Here is a 16,929-nt window from a genome sequence, read left to right as displayed (position 1 = left end):
CGTCGCTGTGTTTTCTTTGCTTGCAGGTTTTGATGTGTGCACAGTGCACTGCTGCAAGTATCAGAATCAGATGGTGCTGTCCATGAAGCAGCAGTGGAGCACTTGACAGTACTACGCACTTCCATGAGAAAGACTGCAATTGTGCATTATAATTTTTTACTTTATCAGAGTGGAGCAAGACATTATTGTTGGAGTAGCAACTAGCAAGCAGTAAAGCTGTTGTTAGCAGCCTTTAGTTTACCTATAACTACGTCAGCTGGTGTTTCCTTCACTAACACAAGTAAACATACTAGCATCCCAAGAACCTGATTAGTCGGTAGTAAAAATTAGACAGGGAAACCGGCCTAACTAGTTAAGTTCTTCCTATATGTCCATTCCAGTTTCTCTAGTTTGGGTGCTATAAAACCAAAATCTTTATCTTCCAATGCTACATTTTTTTTTCTTTGATGGAATAGTGAATGGCATTGTTAACGTTGCAGAGGAAGACAAGGAAGCTAGGGGAGTTGTGAGGCCGTGAGGAAGTTTTGGGATGACGTGACCACTTGCAAACCCACATTGTAATCAGAGGCCTGTTCTTGTGCAGAATGCCACTTTGTCAACTTCCCAAAGGAAGCATTCATCAGGTTAAAGAGTAGTAATGTTGTTTTTTGTCAGTCTAGACCACTGAAATCATGGACTTCTCCATCTCATCTCAGGCCACCGATATGAATCATATGATGCCTTGGGCACCTCCATCAATAATTTCACTCAAGCAGAGGAACTGATAGTGAGTCGAATCTCACTATAGGCTCACAACAAGATTCCATCCATACACTTAAACATTTTAGTCAACAGTAGTATTTGCCAATGAAGAGATGTTTTTGGTTGTCTTGCACTTCAGCGACACCAGACCGTACAGCATGTGGCAGCATCAATACCTATCTTTAATAATACTCCCTCTATCTATAATATAAGACGCGGTCAAAGTTGTCACGGTCTCTAAAACTAATATTTAGTTTTTATTGTCTCACATACTGTAAGCTTTGTAGCAACAAAATTATAATCATATGAAAGTAAATTTAAATCTCAATCTAATGATATGATTTTTAACAAATAAAATTCATTTCATATTATACTAAGTGTTTTAAAGGTTAAATCTTGAAATGCGTGCGCGCCTTACATTATGGGATGGAGGGAATACTACAGTACAAACCGAACTATCAGGCCCTAACATTTGATTAGCTAGAGCCCAAATGTATCGGCCTGCCTCTTACTCCCAAAAATAAATCATCTCTTAGAGTTCAAACTTTGAACCAAAATAAATCAACAGTATGAAAAGTGTAGTTTATGTTCCACTGATGCCTAACTTCACGGCTGTAGAGCTAGAAACAGGACCAAAAGGGCCAATGAGTTAGCCGCGGGTAAATAAATATAACTGTAAATGCAATATTTCCATCACGCTAAAGCATTTATATAGTTTAATTTGGATATACATGCTAGTGTTTCATAGTATGAAAAGTGAATATACGCATTTGTCTACGCTAGAGTAGCCAGACGGCCCCACACATTCACCAAGTGAATTAGGATGGCTCATTCCAAAAGTTAAGGCTACAAAATCCAGCTAACGTTTCAAGGAGTAGCTCTTCCCACTAAATGCTTGGAACTTGGGCTCGTCCTTCTTTGGAGACTCATCATCCTTAACGGAAGCCTGTTCACAAAAAAAAAAAAAAAAGAATCAATAACTAGTCGGCATATCCATAATGCAGGCAGCATAAACATGTCATTCCACTCAATCAAAACTCTGCTCACTAACTAGGAAAGCAACTGACAGAACAAAAAATATCTAAATATATTTGAGTTCTAGATCATAGATGAATCTAAGTTCCGGCTAGCATCCTCTGTTTGTCGCCCAAAAGGCCAATACATAGAATTTATAAGGTTAACCCTTCAATTAGCTGGCCATCCTGGCCGGTGATTCTGTGAACATATGCAGAGAAAACAAGCTCATCATTCTTGCAAATTTATTCACATTTAGTAACGCATTTATTAGATTAAAAAAACAGATTCAGTAGGGAAAAAATGAAGCATGAAAAGAAGGGAAAGGAGGGTGTTCAAGTGCGAGAAAAATGTAATACCTTTTGCGGTTCTTTGTTGTTGTTTGCACTTGAACCGAAAACAAGCTTTCCTGATTTCTGGCGTGTGGAGTTGCTAGCTCCTGAAGATGCTGGTGCTAACGTTTCCTGATTCACCCTTTTGTTTGAGTCTGAAGGGGAAGAACGTGAGGCAGAAGGGACCTCTGTTGCTTGTAGCTTTGAGGCTTTACCATCCAGCCGCTTTCCAGAACCAGTAAACGGCTTGAATTTCAGTTCATCTTCAACTTTAGCATTTTCATCTGGTGGGAAGGTCGCCAAAAGGATAGTTTTAAAAGGAGAAATTCAAAAATGCCACCACTACACACCTTGGCAGCTGGAATCTTGTATTGAATGCACTTGATAAACATATGCAAACATGCATGTGGAATACATGTTAACAGCGCATATTTTCTTTTATAGAAACGTTAACATTGCAGATCGTTCACACTTGATATGACGAAAATACACCTTATATAGAATTTCAATACATAAGCATGAAAAAGAATGAATTTTTTTTATGTAGTTTTAGCCAGGCAAGCCAAATATGACCGGCTGAATTTTAGTAAGAAAGAAGCAAACCATAGAATACAAGTTGACAGAAAGGCTGACAACCCAGTAAACAAACTAGTAGCATACAAGAAGTTGACAGAAAGGCTGTCAACCCCAAAACCAAGCAATCCAGAACAGTGCCACTTCACACCACTGGACAGAGTGCTTGACGTCTTTGATTCAAGCATGTCTTCCAGTTCTAGTTTTCCTTCTATTGTTCTTTGTTTAACTTATGTTGCAGTTTACTATGCAAAATACAGGACTATGGGAGTAGATGAAAATACTAGTTCAGGGTGTGGAGTACATGCTCCCAGATGGCAGCACACTTGAAAAATTGCTATAGAAGAGGAGGATAAAATTCAGCCTTTCAATACAAGTTCATCTGAAAACTAAAGTGCACTTAATCTAAAGACAAACCTTCAGCAGTTGCCTCACTTGCAGGAACTGATGGTTGCTGCGGATTTTCAGGTTCTTTGTAATCAAGAGGAGGTGCAAAGTCCACTTCACAGTCCGTCTCAATAATACTAACTGCGGAAGCAGGTTTTGTTTCAACAATGTCAATGTAGTATTGTTTGTTGTTGTAAGCTACCATGATACTATCGCCGGTGGTTAAACAAGAGAAGTTTCTTAGTGTTTTCTCCAGGCTGCAATGTCACAAAGCAAAGCATTATCATTAGAATGATGATTTCCCCAAGAAACGGAATGGTTTTAATATGGAGCGTTTTTATCATATCCTCACATGGCCTTCGGATTTGAGATGTCCAAAAAGTCAGTTGTGTGAGGCTGCAACTTGACATATGTACCCTTGGGAAGGGTTGTATTTTTTACACGGACAGTGTCACCCTCTTGAAGAAGCATGTTTTGCATCATCTGCACATATATGAAAGAATTATAGCATAAATCAGTCAATATGTTTCTTTGGAATATAATTGCAGATATCAGTAAAGAAAATCCACTGCATATTACATACCCAGTAGGGCATGATGATCATGCCTTCTTCTGCCACAAATTCCAGCACACCACAGTGTGAAATCCGCTGAGTTGCATCATTATGCAACTCAAACAGCATAGGATATTCAATGTGCAGAGAAGCTGTTAGAGGAGCCAAAACAATTAATGTAAATCTAAGGCCAGAGTATAAAAGAGCTGAGATTGAGCTTACCAAGCCGATCAAGAGCAGATGGTGGCATAATTACTGCATTGATGATGATAAAATATAATGTCAGTGGCATGCGGTTTGAATTGTTTGTGTGTGTGAGAGGAGGGGGGAGGGGTCTGAAGACATACCTTTGTCGCCACCTTCCAGGTGTGGCTGAAGAAATGAAGCAAAAAAAAAAAAGGAAAAAAAAGACAGTTAAATCCAGTTCATCATGTAAAAGGATAAAACAATGCTAGATATTTCAATAACAGCACAGGGGAGAAGGATACCTTGTCAAAGAAAGATGCTGGATAACAACGGTATGTTTGCTCAAAGTTACTCCCATGGTAGCCATATCCTGCATAAAACTGCAGAAGCAAAAATAAAAGGATTAGTTAAGCTTATGCCAATTACATAGTGCAACCTGAAAAGACAAGCATCACACACACAGAAGAATAAGTAGTGATTTTTATCTTTGGCATCTCTTAAATTGAAAAGCTCAGTAGAAAGGTAAGGATGAGGAAGGAACGAAACATAAGATATACAAAGTTACAAACAGGACTGAAAAATAGAAATGCAAACACCAGAGGGAATTTTATTGCAGTGTGATGTTGCTAGGGGATAATCTCAGGAAAACATTGTGTATTGTGTGTACACTATGAACTTCATTTTTGGGGCTAACTATTCCATAGTTCAGCCAGCAATAATACACCAGGAAGTTCCAGTATTTTTAAACATGTAGCAATGACTAATATATTTCAAATTCCAAAGAGATCCTTTCTGATAAGACTAGTTATTACCTGCTCTTGTTCCACTTGATCCCCTTAGACAACATGAGAGTACACATTTCCTTTAGGTGTAAACATGAACTTTCAACATATATTAGGTGATTTCTCTAGTCTAGAAGAAATTCCACATGCGGGAGAAATAACCCAGCAAGCATAATATACATGCACCAAATTGCGACACAAAAAATCAATAAATTTTAATGGCAATAACAAGTGATGCATACCATTTTGCTGCAGGTCTTTGCCTCAACTTCTCCCAGGCTCGTAACCTACGAAGGATGGAAAAGCGAAAAGGTGGCTATTTAATCTGTGGTAGAGGATGTTACTATGTACTAAGCAATAGGGTGGAGCAAAAGATTAAAAAAGCTAATGTAACAAAGCAATTAGGGGTTGTAAGCACGAAATATGATAACTATATGCCTAGAGCAAGCCTCTGCATTGCAGCTGCTGGTGGTGCATAGACACTGAGGGCCATTCTTGAGCAGTCTGCTTGCTTATAAAACAAATTTCATTGAAAAGACAAAAATAATACAAAACCATTCGATATCACATAGCCTCACCATCAGAGCCACAGAACTTCTCAACACTCTGCACAATCCAGATTATCCATTATCTAAAAAAAAAAAATCAAGCCAGGGGAGGACCTAACGTGGGGGCATGAGGGCTTAGTTGAACCCCCCAAATTTTCTTGCGAACAAACTAAGCTGTTACTGGTACTAGGGTTAAGACAAAAAGGCTTCCGGATCTAGAAGTGAAGTGAAGGTAGGGCTAACGGCTAACGCAAGTAAAAGTGTGGCTAGAGAGAGATGAGAAAGAGGATGCGCGTAACAGATGGATTGCTCACCAGCGAGCGAGGATGCGGCGGAAGCAGCAGACGCCGGCGGCGATGGAGATCGACGCAGGCGAGGCGGCGGGCGAACTCGCCGAGGAGACGTCCGGGAGTCGAGGCGACAGGCGAGAGGAAGGGGGGGGGGGGGGGGGGGGCTATCTCGCACCGGCACAAGTATATGGGCCAGGAAAGCCCACTTGGGAAGTGGAACGGGCTGCAGGGCCCAATTGTTTCCGGCCCAGTTGGTAATAGGTTAGCCTGTGTCAGCCCATGTACAACCTGAAAGAGTCAAAAGACACAAAGTACATATGTCGTTTTATGTTGTGTCTCCTGAAAAGAACAAGATGCGAATGCAATAGGACGTGCTTCCAATTTCCAAGTTTCCAAGATGATCTAGAGTACACCATACTAGACTTGGTTTTGGAATTAGGAGCTAGTGGCGCAGAAAGGTTTCAAACTACTGAAGAAAGTAGGGCAGCAATGATGCAAAGGTGTGTGTATGGTAGGAAACAATGCTCAATGAAACAATAATTGAGCATGCAACAATATGAGAACTAGGAGGACATAGATGTCTGTTCTCTTCCATGACTGGAGTAGATTGTAAATGTACTGTTTTACATGGGCCATTTCATCTTTCAAGAGATTCCAACGTGAGCATTTCAAGCTTGGATGTAGGCCGGGACAGGGCGAGATGGGAGAGTAGTAAAAACACTCTAGCTTGAATCTGTGAAATTGTGACAACAGAAGTATGCACATGCCGAAACATAAATGTCGTCTGTGTTCCATCCAGAATTGTATATAGTACTGTTGCAATCATGCAGAAAGCCAGTGTCCCCTGGTTACAGAGGAAAACATGCTGCCAAAGTGATTTCGGTTCCACCAGTCCGTGAGTGAACTCAGTAGTTTACTCCCCTGCAGCAAAAATTTACAGTGCCACTGATTGCACGGGCTGGTGGCTCCCCAATAATTCAGCATGCGGCATGCAGCCTTTTCTGTACCTCTACAGCAAAATTTACAGCATTCTGCAGAGTTTCAGTGCAAATTTCACGCCTGGTGTTGGTGGTCTTTCTCTCTGACCACCGTTGCAGCCAGAATACATGGTCAGTTATCCTCCCCCATTCTGTTAGCACAAGTTTACAGCTATAGTAATTAATCTTCCCTGGTGCTCTACGGTGATGTATGCGCAAACGCAACAGGATGGCCGAGTTGCCAGTTGGTGCCTTGCCTCGTGTTGTTTTATACATGCCACATGCTACTTGTTCAGGATTTATTCAGGTCTAGGCACTAGGATAGACGACTATTGATGCCATCTTGTTGACAAGACGCCATGGGTTGCATTCTCTCCCCCTACTCACGGCCTCTCTCTGCTCAGGTTAGAAGTATCGACATCCGGGATTGCTAATGCCTAAACTTTGATGTGGTATCCCGAGTTACAGGCAGGTCTACACGCTTGAGGACAAGGTGAGTCAGAGATCAAAAGGAGAGGAATCGTAGACTCGTAGTGCGCGCTAATTGTGCAATTCTTGCTTGGCTGTTGACTACTACAGTACTTGCGCCGAACCTGAAAAACGGTGTGAGCTTTTCAAGTGTGTTCGTGCAGTCGCGCAGTGCTGCGTGTGATCATGGCAGCCTGCACTTCGTCATCGTATCATGCCAATCTGCCCGTGCCCTCCCTGACGAAGAAAATTTCAGTGCGATGATCTGGATTCCGAAATGTAGCAAGGGCCCCTGCCGCCTGATGCTCGTAAGAAATTACTATTCCGGAAAAACAAGCAAGCAGCATTGAGACACAGGGAAAGAGGGGCTGACTGTATTCCATGATTTCCATCTCGGCCAAATTGAAGGCTCATTCACTGCTATACATTGAGATGGTCTATCCACGAACGTCGTGCTCTTCAGTGTACGTTACGCACCTTGAAGTCCATGATTTAATGCATTTATGTACTGATATAACGCAGGTGCTAATTATTACTCAATGGCGCACATGACCGGATTCAGGAGGTAAAGAAAAGTATTAAGGGGGCCTCTGGGGCTCAAACCAAGTACAGTGGTACCAAGATCTCCTCAACTGCCAAGCAAACGTTCAGCATTGCTGGCCAGTCAAGCCTATAATACACTGTTTCAACCATTTCTTTCTCCAATTGACAAAGAAAAACAAGGTGACCACAGAGTAATATATATCCATTCATCCGATAGATAGGTAGGGTCCCCAACTAATCATACAGTGGATAAAACAAGTGCACAGAGTATTTTGGATGTACTACTGCTAGATACTGCCATACACAAATCATTCCATGCAGAGGGGAAAAAAAGATTTAACGGCTAGTAGTATGAAGCATCATTCATCCCCCACCATCCTCTTGAACCAATTGGGATAACAAAATACAGACAAGATGTACATCACAACATTACAAAAGATCTAAGCCCATGGTAAAAAATGGAGATTAATAAAAGACAAGATCCGAAGAAGCCAAGCAGGCCCCCCTACACGAAATCAATTTCCTAGAGAGAGAGAGAAGGGAGTACAGGGTACAGAGCAGCCAAGAACAGATGGAGCATCAGTAGCCGTTGCGATGGGGAACCCCACATGCGCGAGTCCACGACGCCACCACCACCAACCTCCTCCTCCGCAACATGCCGCGCAAGCATCAGTCCACATGGTGATTTGCTTCCCCGGCAGCCACTGACACCTCCACTAACCGCGAGATTAGGAAGGGGCTCAACGGCTACTTTCCCACTTGGGGCCAAGCCTCTGGTCTGCTTGGCGGGAAATGCAGGTGTTCTTGCTCCCGGGCTCACATGTCAGTTTTGACCCCGCGGCTGGATGAAGCTAAGACTAATCTGAACTAAAGAAGAAAGAATTAGCGGAAAATGGATGGAACAACACTAGTGGACTGGATCGGGTGATGCCGCCGGCCGAGGGGAGCCGGCGATCACGCCGGGGATGGCTGGGAGGTTGGGTCGGCCGACGACGGGATGTCCGGGCCGACGCGGCAGCCCTCGAGCATGAACACCACGTCGCCCATGGCCGGGCGGTCCAGCGGGTCGGGCGCCGTGCAGAGGAGGCCGACCTTGATCCCGAGCAGGAACTCCTCCCACTCCGACGACTCCGGGTCCAGCTCCAGCAGGCCCGGCTCGAGCAGCTCGGCCACCGCCCCGCGCTGCAGCTGACGCTTCACCCACTTCACGATGTCTTCGTCCTCCCCGGCGAACATGCCGGGGCGCCGGCCGGTGAGCAGCTCGAGCAGCACGATGCCGAAGCTGTAGACGTCGCCTTCCCGCGTGGCCTGACCCGCGGCCGCGGCGTCCGGGGCGACGTAGCCGAGCGAACCGACTGTTGTTGTAGCTGACGTCGATGCAGCCGCCGCAGCAGCGGCAGCACCAGCCGTCACCACCATTGGCTCCAGCCCGAAGTCGGACAGGTGCGGCTCGAAGTCGGCATCGAAGAGGATGTTCTGCGGCTTGACGTCGCCGTGCACGACACCGGACTGGTGGAGAAAAGCAAGGCCGCGGGAGACGCCGAGGGCGATCAGGTGCCTCATTGGCCAATTGAGAATGTGTCCGTCTTGGTGCGACGCTTCCTGCAGCAACGTGGCGAGGTTGCCGTTGGGCATGTAGTCATAGACCAGCAGCCGAACATCTGGCGGCGGCCCGGCGTAATAGCCACGGAGCACAGTGAGGTTCCTGTGCTTCACCTTGCCGAGGGACTCGGCCTCCTTCCTGAACGAGCCCTCCTCAATCACCACGGCGCCATCAGATGAGGTGGAAGGAAGCCGTAGGATCGCCAGCACGGTGCCGTCATTGTAGCAAGCCTTGAACACGAGACCATGGCGGCCTCGGCTAAGCACATTCTCCTCATCGAACTGCCTCGTCGCCTCCACCGTGTCAGCATAGGTGATCCGGGAATTGAACATGATCAGCTTCGGCTGGCTGACACTGTCTGTGCTTGTGCCGCTCGACCCGCTGCCCCGTCCCGGGCTGCGCCGCCTCTTCTTGACACCATCTCGCTTCTCAATGAACCGGCGCCTCCACCGCAGCAAGCTGTACACACAGCAGCAGCAGAACAGCACAAGCAGCAGCACGGTAGCAGCCACCACACCAATCAGCAGAGCGAGGCGCTGCAGCCTCTGCCGCCTCCGATGCTGCCGGTACGCACTGCATTCGTTCTCCAATGGCGGACCGCACAGGTTCGGGTTGGAAGCAAACACTGACGGGGTGCCAAAGCGGGAGCCAAGCATTGCCGGTATCTCTCCGCTGAGCTCATTTTGTGACACATTGAGTGATAGCATGCCTGGAATTTGAGCCAATGAAGCAGGGATGCTGCCGGTAAGATTGTTGGACGACAGGTCAAGTGTCTGCAGCTTCGACAGGTTGGAGAGAGAGGCCGGTATCTCGCCACCAAGATGATTGTCATCAAGCTTGAGAGTGACAAGCGATGAGCAGTTTGAAATCTCTGGAGGTATCTTGCGGGACAGCTGGTTGTGGCTCAGGTCAAGCTCCTCCAATTCGCCGAGGCGCGCAAAATCACCGGGGATTGGGCCAGTCAACTGGTTGCTCCTGAGATCAAGCACGGTGAGGTTGGAACAGTTGGCGAGCTCCACAGGCAGCTCACCGCAGATGCGGTTGTGGGAGGCCGAGAGCACCTGGAGTGATGGCAAGTATCCATAGGTAGCCGGCATTGAGCCTGTGAATGAGTTCACCGAGAGGTTGAGGTGGCGCAGACTCCACAGGCTGCTGAACCCCTCCGGAACATCACCGGAGAAAGAGTTTCCGGCGAGCGACACATACTGCAGCTGTGGCAAACCGAAGAGCTCTGCCGGGAGATTGCCCGAGAGGTTCTTCTGACCAGAGAGGTCAAGAACTCTCAGGTTCAGCAGGTTGCCAATGTTGGACGGAATGCGGCCGGAGAAGGAGTTGCCGCTCAAATTTAAACTCTGCAGAGCGGCCAGATTGCCGATGGAAGGAGGGATCTCCCCGGCGAGCTTGTTGTCGGAGAGGTCCAAGAATGTCAGATTCCCCAGCACGAAGAGCTCACTGGGCAAATCGCCGGTGAGCCGATTCCCCGGTGTGGACAATGCTTCCAGCCACGAGAGGTTGCCCAAACTGGCCGGAATCTGGCCGGAGAATGAGTTACCGCCAAGATACACCTCTCTGAGCCGCCGGAGACCGCCAAGAGCGGCAGGTACCTCGCCGGAGAAGCGGTTGTCTTCGAGATCAAGCACCTGGAGCGCACCGCATCTGCCAATCTCCGCCGGCACGGTGCCTGTGAAGGCATTGCCGCCAAGCCGCAGTTCCTGCAGCGCAGTGAGCTGCCCGACCGCCGGAGGTACTTCGCCGGTGAACGCATTGCCCGAAAGGTCGAGCACCGTCAACCCCCCAGCCCCGGCGAGCCAGGACGGGAATGGGCCGGCCAGTTTGTTGGCCCTCAAGTCCACCACCTGGAGATCCTTGCCGAGCGACACCGGCACGTCCACCTGGGAGAACGCGTTGCCGCCGACCTGCACGATGCGCAGCGACGAGTTCCCCACGCCGCCGAACGCCGCAGCCGGGATGGCGCCGGTGAGCCGGTTCCGAGACACCGAAAGAATCTGCAGCGAGGGAATCGCCGCCACCGCGGGCGGCAAGATGCCGCGGAGCGCATTCCCCTGCAGGCTGAGGTGGAGCAGCGCCGAGCAGTTGGACAGCGCCGACGGGATGGTGCCCTCAAGCAGGTTCCCGTCCAGCCAGAGGTAATGCAGGTCCTGCAAGGTCCCCAGCGACGCCGGGACTGTGCCCCGGAGGCGGTTGAATGACAGGTTCAAGAACTGGAGGCTCGTCGCCGACGCGCTGACGTTCGCCGGGATGGTGCCGGAGAAGGCATTGGAGGAGAGGTCAAGGTACTTCAAGCTGGGAGGGAAGGAAACAGGGACAGGGCCGGACAAGAGGTTGCCGGACACGTCGAACGTCTGGAGGTTGGTGAGGTTGGCGAGGAATGACTGAGGAATGGGGCCGGAGAGGGAGTTGTACTGGAGGTAGACGGCGCGGAGGGAGGAGATGCGGGAGAGGGACGCCGGGATGGTGCCGGAGAGCGAGTTGGAGCGGAGGCTGAGCTTCTCGAGGTATACGAGCGATGACAGCGCCGGGGAGATGGCGCCGGACAGGCGGAGTTTCGGGAGCGCCAGCTCGACGACGCGGCCGGTGCCGGCCGCACACGCCACGCCGCGCCAGGAGCAGGGCGCGGACGGCGAGGACGCGTTCCACCCGGACATGGCGGCGTAAGGGTCGCGCAGCCCGCTCCGGAACATGAGTAGCGCGTCGATCTCCGCCTTCACCTCCGGCGGCGCGTTCGCCCCGAACACCGGCGCGCCGGGCGCCGCGACCACCAGCAGCATGACGAGCAAGAACAGCAGCCTTGGCGGCGGCGGCATGGCGGGAGCAGAAAATCGGAGCCGGGGGGTGCGAGGACGGAAAGGAACACCTTTCTCTCTCGGTCTTATCAGCTTGACTGCTTTGGCATTTAGGCCCTCATGGCCATGGATGGAGAGAGCGAGGAGCGAGAGAAGAGAAGAGAGCTTTGCATTTGGAGAGGAGACGGAGGGAGAGAAAAAGAAGAGAGGGGTTTGGTTGCGAGGTTTTGGACGGGTTTGGGTGGGTTTCGAGGCGTTTTTAACTCCTTCCTTGCTCTCTCTGCGCGTTTTTTATGCATGCTCGTTTGTTTGTTAAAAAAAAAAGTACTAGTACATGATTGGATTTGATACACATTTGCGAAGCAATGTACTGTACCCAGCTGTTGTATACAGTAGTAGTATACTTGAATAGTTGCCGGGTCGGTAACAGTGTCCAAAATATGTACATTTGTGCACCCCGCACAAAAAATAATGTCATATACGTACACAAATCGATAACAGAGCCCTATACGTACACTCTACGTACATGTTCTACTCTCCACAATACTAATATAGGGCTACGTACACAGATAGAATATGATTCATATTTCGTGCACAGGCTAACCAAATCATTTGTTAGTTCTTAACCACCATTTGCATCTCTGCGTCTGCGTGTGTTCTCTCTCGTCACGCTAGAAATGGCGTTAAAGCTGGTGGAGGGAGAAAAGCGAGACGCTGGCGCAGCGCGCTTTATGAGGGGGGGCGATTAGTTAACGTTAAGCACGCTTTTACGAGCGAGAAGACAGGCTGTCACGGCCGTTAACGCCTTCTCTCTCTGTTTCTTTTTTTTTACAGGAGAGGAGGGGCACGGTGGGCCCGATGTTGGGGTTCCCCCTACGCGACGCCGACGTGTGGGCCCGGGGGAAAAAAGGTCTGGACGCGCGGTGTCAGTGGCACAGCGGGCTGTGGGCCCGCCCTGTCCGGGGCGCCGCATCGGTTTTGTGCGATACCAGTTCATAGACTAGATTAGGGTTTGGACGAAGGAGATGTGTTGACTGAGCCACGTAGGCTGTGCTCCCTCGTCGTAGGCATATGCTTGGGTCAGGTGATTGCTTGCCTGCCTAATGTCGAAATGGTTGTGTGTTTTATTCCTCACTTTGTTTCCTAAACTCTCATGTGTCAAGGTCTCAAGGAGTATGATGTCGCTGGTAGTTCAATTACCAGTGTAACTTTATACTAGTACAATTTTATTTACCTCTGATGAATCGGTTTCTGGGTTTACAAAATTTGCTGGAGTACTGCTCAAAGTTTTTTTTTTTTGTTGCTGCAGGGAGCTCGAGTTTTAGTACGAGTATATATATCGGTTTATCTATCAAAACAGTGATGAAATTCAAGGATATGAAGACAACATCCTGAGTAGATACATAAGAGCAGCTGAGATACTACTACAGAAACATCTGAGCTGAGTAGTACGTAGTATATATGAATACAGCATTGAAATACCACTCGCCAACTAGTAGCTTGCGGCTACGACATCTTCATAAGTCCATGATCCTACTGCTCTACTCCTAGTCCTGGAACATCGTACAAATCGTGGTTCAATTAGAGAATTTAAGCGACCATCACATCCTAATTTCATGCTACTCCTAGAAGAATAGGGCAATCATAGACCATAATCAACGACCAAACAATCTGCAGAAAGTCTAATCACAGCTCGCTTTTTTCTTGTTCCTCTTGATCCACAGCTTATACTATTAGTACATTGTATACAAAATATGATCAATTTAATTTATGCTCGAACAAATATACAATGCTGATGCTCCATTGCTCCCATTCCGTGCCAGCGTCAACCGAATCGATCTCCTTAATGGCATCAAGCAGCAAATGGAATACCGTAGCCAAATCCACTTCCTGCATGTACTGCCGTTGTAACCTGTACGCGGCCAAATATTTGGACGGTTTTGTTGGATAGAAAGCACCAAAAAGTAAGTAAAGCAATTGCACATGCTTGATATGGGCATATGGCAGTACCTACCACTGCAGTGAAGAGAGTAGAGAAGAATGCTCGCATCCTGTGTGTGTTGATGCCGGTGAAAAGAGATTAAATCTTATCAATCCCTGAACTATTGCAGGCACATGTGCACACCACCGTAGGGCGCGGCTCACTGCAAAGTTCTCACTTTTCTGCCCGAATCTTTGTGAAAAGATAGTGTACGTTGCGTCGATTTTTTTTTCCTACTGCTCTGAACTATAGTTTTCCGCGCACATAATTAGTACTACTACATTCATCTCATATTACTTGTCGCTTTGATTTTTTATTTGTAACGTTTGATCATTCATTTTATTTAAAAAAATTAATACAAATATAAAAAAATATAAATCATATTTAAAGTATATTTGATAATAAAACAAGTCAAAAAAAAATTATAATTTTTTTAATAAAACGGATGATTAAATATTAAAAAAACTTAAAGCGACAAATAATATGGACGGATACAGTACGAATACACATCATACGACAATACGATATCAAATCTGAAAAGATGTAATTTTTCGGAGTTGCTAGAAATATGGTAGCCATATGATACAGTCGATTTTTTTAGCCACTTACACAGTAGTTACACCTTATTTACACCCCACTTACATATGTAATTAGTATGTAATTTTTGAATTTATATATGTAATTTTAGTACTTACATATGTAATTTTGAGACTTATATTATAAATACACTAAAATTATATATGTAATTTAGGGACTTACAATATAAATACATGCTGACTATTTTTTAATAAAAAATATGGCGCCATAAATATAGCTATACCATAATTTTTTCGCTCGAGGCAACCAGCTCTCAATTCAAGGTAAAATTGCAGGGCGACTCCAGGTTTCCAGGTCAAATACCGAAACCTCGATGTGAGCAGAGGCTAGCAGCCCACTCCCATACGAGCAAAGATAATACTCTAGTAGAGCTCACTATCTACTATTAGTCTATCTTAAAACCAACACATATAATAGATTAGTTATAAGGTTGGCTACAATTTTCTTGCCTATCTCTATCTCTCACTTATATATTTATTATTTTTGTTTTAGAGCTTGTGTTAAGATAGCTCTTGTATGAGAGCCAACAACTTTGATTTTTTTTTTCTTTCCTTCTCCACGTAAGCTTATAATAAGCTTATAGCTCACTGTTATACTTGCTTACTAGAACAGCAGCTGATGAAATGAATTCAGATGAGTGTGGACTGTAGAGTGATGCAGGAGAGAAGGGGCTCCAATAATTCATCAAACGGCCATATGGGCGCGACCTGGCAGTGTTCATCCTGACACTGGAGCACCAGCCAAGCAGTGTCAGCTTTACTCCTCCTCATCACTGTGCTTCTCCTCCCCCCCTCTTCTGCAAAACAATTCAGCAAAGCGAGAGGATGCTCGCTTGCACTTATGTATGCAGATGGATCTTAAAAGTTCAGTACGCCTTAACATGTCCTCTCCGGCCTCCACCATCCCTTGTTCCATGGAACATGTATTACTACTTAAGTACTTCAGATTAGTTTGTAGCAGATTATTGAGTAGACTATTTTTTCTCGGATTATTTATTTGGTTAAAGGGATAAAGTAAATATTTTTTATAAGTAAACTTAACAAATAGTTTAAAACAAGTGACCTAAGCAATATAGTATGTGGTATTTGCTCAAGGGAGTCGTCTTAACAAAGGATAATCTTGCACGACGGAATTGAAATGGGGGTTTAACATGTTGTTTCTGCATGAAAAATGAGACGATCCAACACTTGTTTATGGATTGTCATTATGCAAAGTTTATTTGGAGAGCTGTTCAATTTTCTTTTGGATTACATCTTCCTAGAAGCATACCTCATATGTTTAATGTTGGCTTCAGGGTGTAGACAAGGACAAGAGAAAGTTGATACTTATTGGTGCCTCTGCTTTATGTTGGGCCCTGTGGTTGTGTAGAAATGATAGGGTTTTTGACAAATCATCATCTGTTTCCTATATGCAGGTAATTTTCAGGGCAACATATTGGCTTCGGCTATGGGCTCAACTACAAAAGTGTGAGGAAGATGAAGTTTTCCTGAATGTTGCGTGTCGTACTCTTGAGTCAACGGTTATGCAACTTTTTGCCAACCATGGATGGAGATTTTCTAATAGGCTGGAATAATGTTTTCCTTGTCATGTTAGGTCTTTCTTTTAATTTTGGTTGGTTTGATAGTTTTATATTGAATTAAGACTTTATAAGTGTGTTACTTTTTTAATAATTGGCTGTAGCTCTTCGGAGTAAAGGTCGGGATGTTTCATTCCATTATCTAAAAAAAAGCAATATAGTAGAAGAAAGTTTTTTCTCCACAAAATGTATTTTTTTTCAAAACATTGAGCAAATAATCAGGTGAATAATCTGAAAAGAATTAAGTATTCCTAGACATAGATCCAAGTTTCCACTGTTCATCACAAAGCATCAAGGACGCATCTGGAATTCTTGACTCTTAAATTCTTAAACAAGAAGCCCAATACACGGAAACTGAATAATGGCGGTGAAGTCATGGTTGGTGAGTTAGCTAGTGTTAGTCCATGGCAGATCGATTGAATCGTGAAGAAATATGGAGAGAAAAAAAACCCAATAAATGTCAACTTGTGGATGTACATGCTTTGTTCGAGTCGCGCACAAAGCGTAAGAGAAATCACGCCATTGTTGCTCTTGGATGAGTCTCACACACTCCGAGCGGAGACCTCGCGTGTCCATTAATATTGTCATGGGCAGAAGAAAACGACTCCAAGTCGCAGACGAAATGCAGAAAATGAGCGGGAAAACGACGACGAGAGGTCAGCTGCCGAAAGAAGGTTTTGGTCGCGTTTTCGCTTACTGTCCGCTGCCCGTGGCAAAGCCGTCCAAAACGGCAGAGCTTGGACTGGCTCACACATCACACACACATCGTTCTCATCTTCTCATTGTAGGATCATCAAGAAACCATTGAGTTGATGCCGAATTTGATCTCTTCTCTCATTAAAAATGAGATGTTCAGGCTATACACAGGGTGGCACCCAATTCAGTGACGTTGGAAATCGAAGCTGAAAATTTTTCGTTTCTGAACTGAACGGCGCATACATGGGGACAGCTTCGTCAAACGCTCACGTTCGTTT

The 16,929-nt window shown here is 46.0% G+C and overlaps 2 protein-coding genes across 2 annotated transcripts; both read right to left on the bottom strand.

Moving 5' to 3' along the window:
• Positions 1-1,370: 1,370 nt before the first annotated feature.
• LOC4336742 (uncharacterized) lies at positions 1,371-5,542 on the bottom strand. The gene is made up of 10 exons (XM_015778344.3): positions 5,431-5,542; positions 4,811-4,855; positions 4,089-4,166; positions 3,948-3,972; positions 3,823-3,855; positions 3,631-3,752; positions 3,400-3,530; positions 3,078-3,304; positions 2,115-2,371; positions 1,371-1,687 (listed from the first exon to the last, which is right to left on the bottom strand). Exons 2-10 carry the CDS (start codon positions 4,811-4,813, stop codon positions 1,601-1,603), a joined length of 963 nt encoding a protein of 320 aa, XP_015633830.1. The 5' UTR covers positions 4,814-4,855; positions 5,431-5,542; the 3' UTR covers positions 1,371-1,600.
• Positions 5,543-7,746: 2,204 nt separating this feature from the next.
• LOC4336741 (probable inactive leucine-rich repeat receptor kinase XIAO) lies at positions 7,747-11,972 on the bottom strand. The gene has a single exon (XM_015778254.3). It carries the CDS (start codon positions 11,820-11,822, stop codon positions 8,349-8,351), a length of 3,474 nt encoding a protein of 1,157 aa, XP_015633740.3. The 5' UTR covers positions 11,823-11,972; the 3' UTR covers positions 7,747-8,348.
• Between the last annotated feature and the right edge of the window lie 4,957 nt (positions 11,973-16,929).

Source organism: Oryza sativa, chromosome 4 (assembly GCF_034140825.1).
Source record: "Oryza sativa Japonica Group chromosome 4, ASM3414082v1".
NCBI lineage: Eukaryota > Viridiplantae > Streptophyta > Magnoliopsida > Poales > Poaceae > Oryza > Oryza sativa.
The sequence above is the reverse complement of the archived record's forward strand: the minus strand, read 5'-3'. Positions and strand labels throughout refer to the sequence as shown.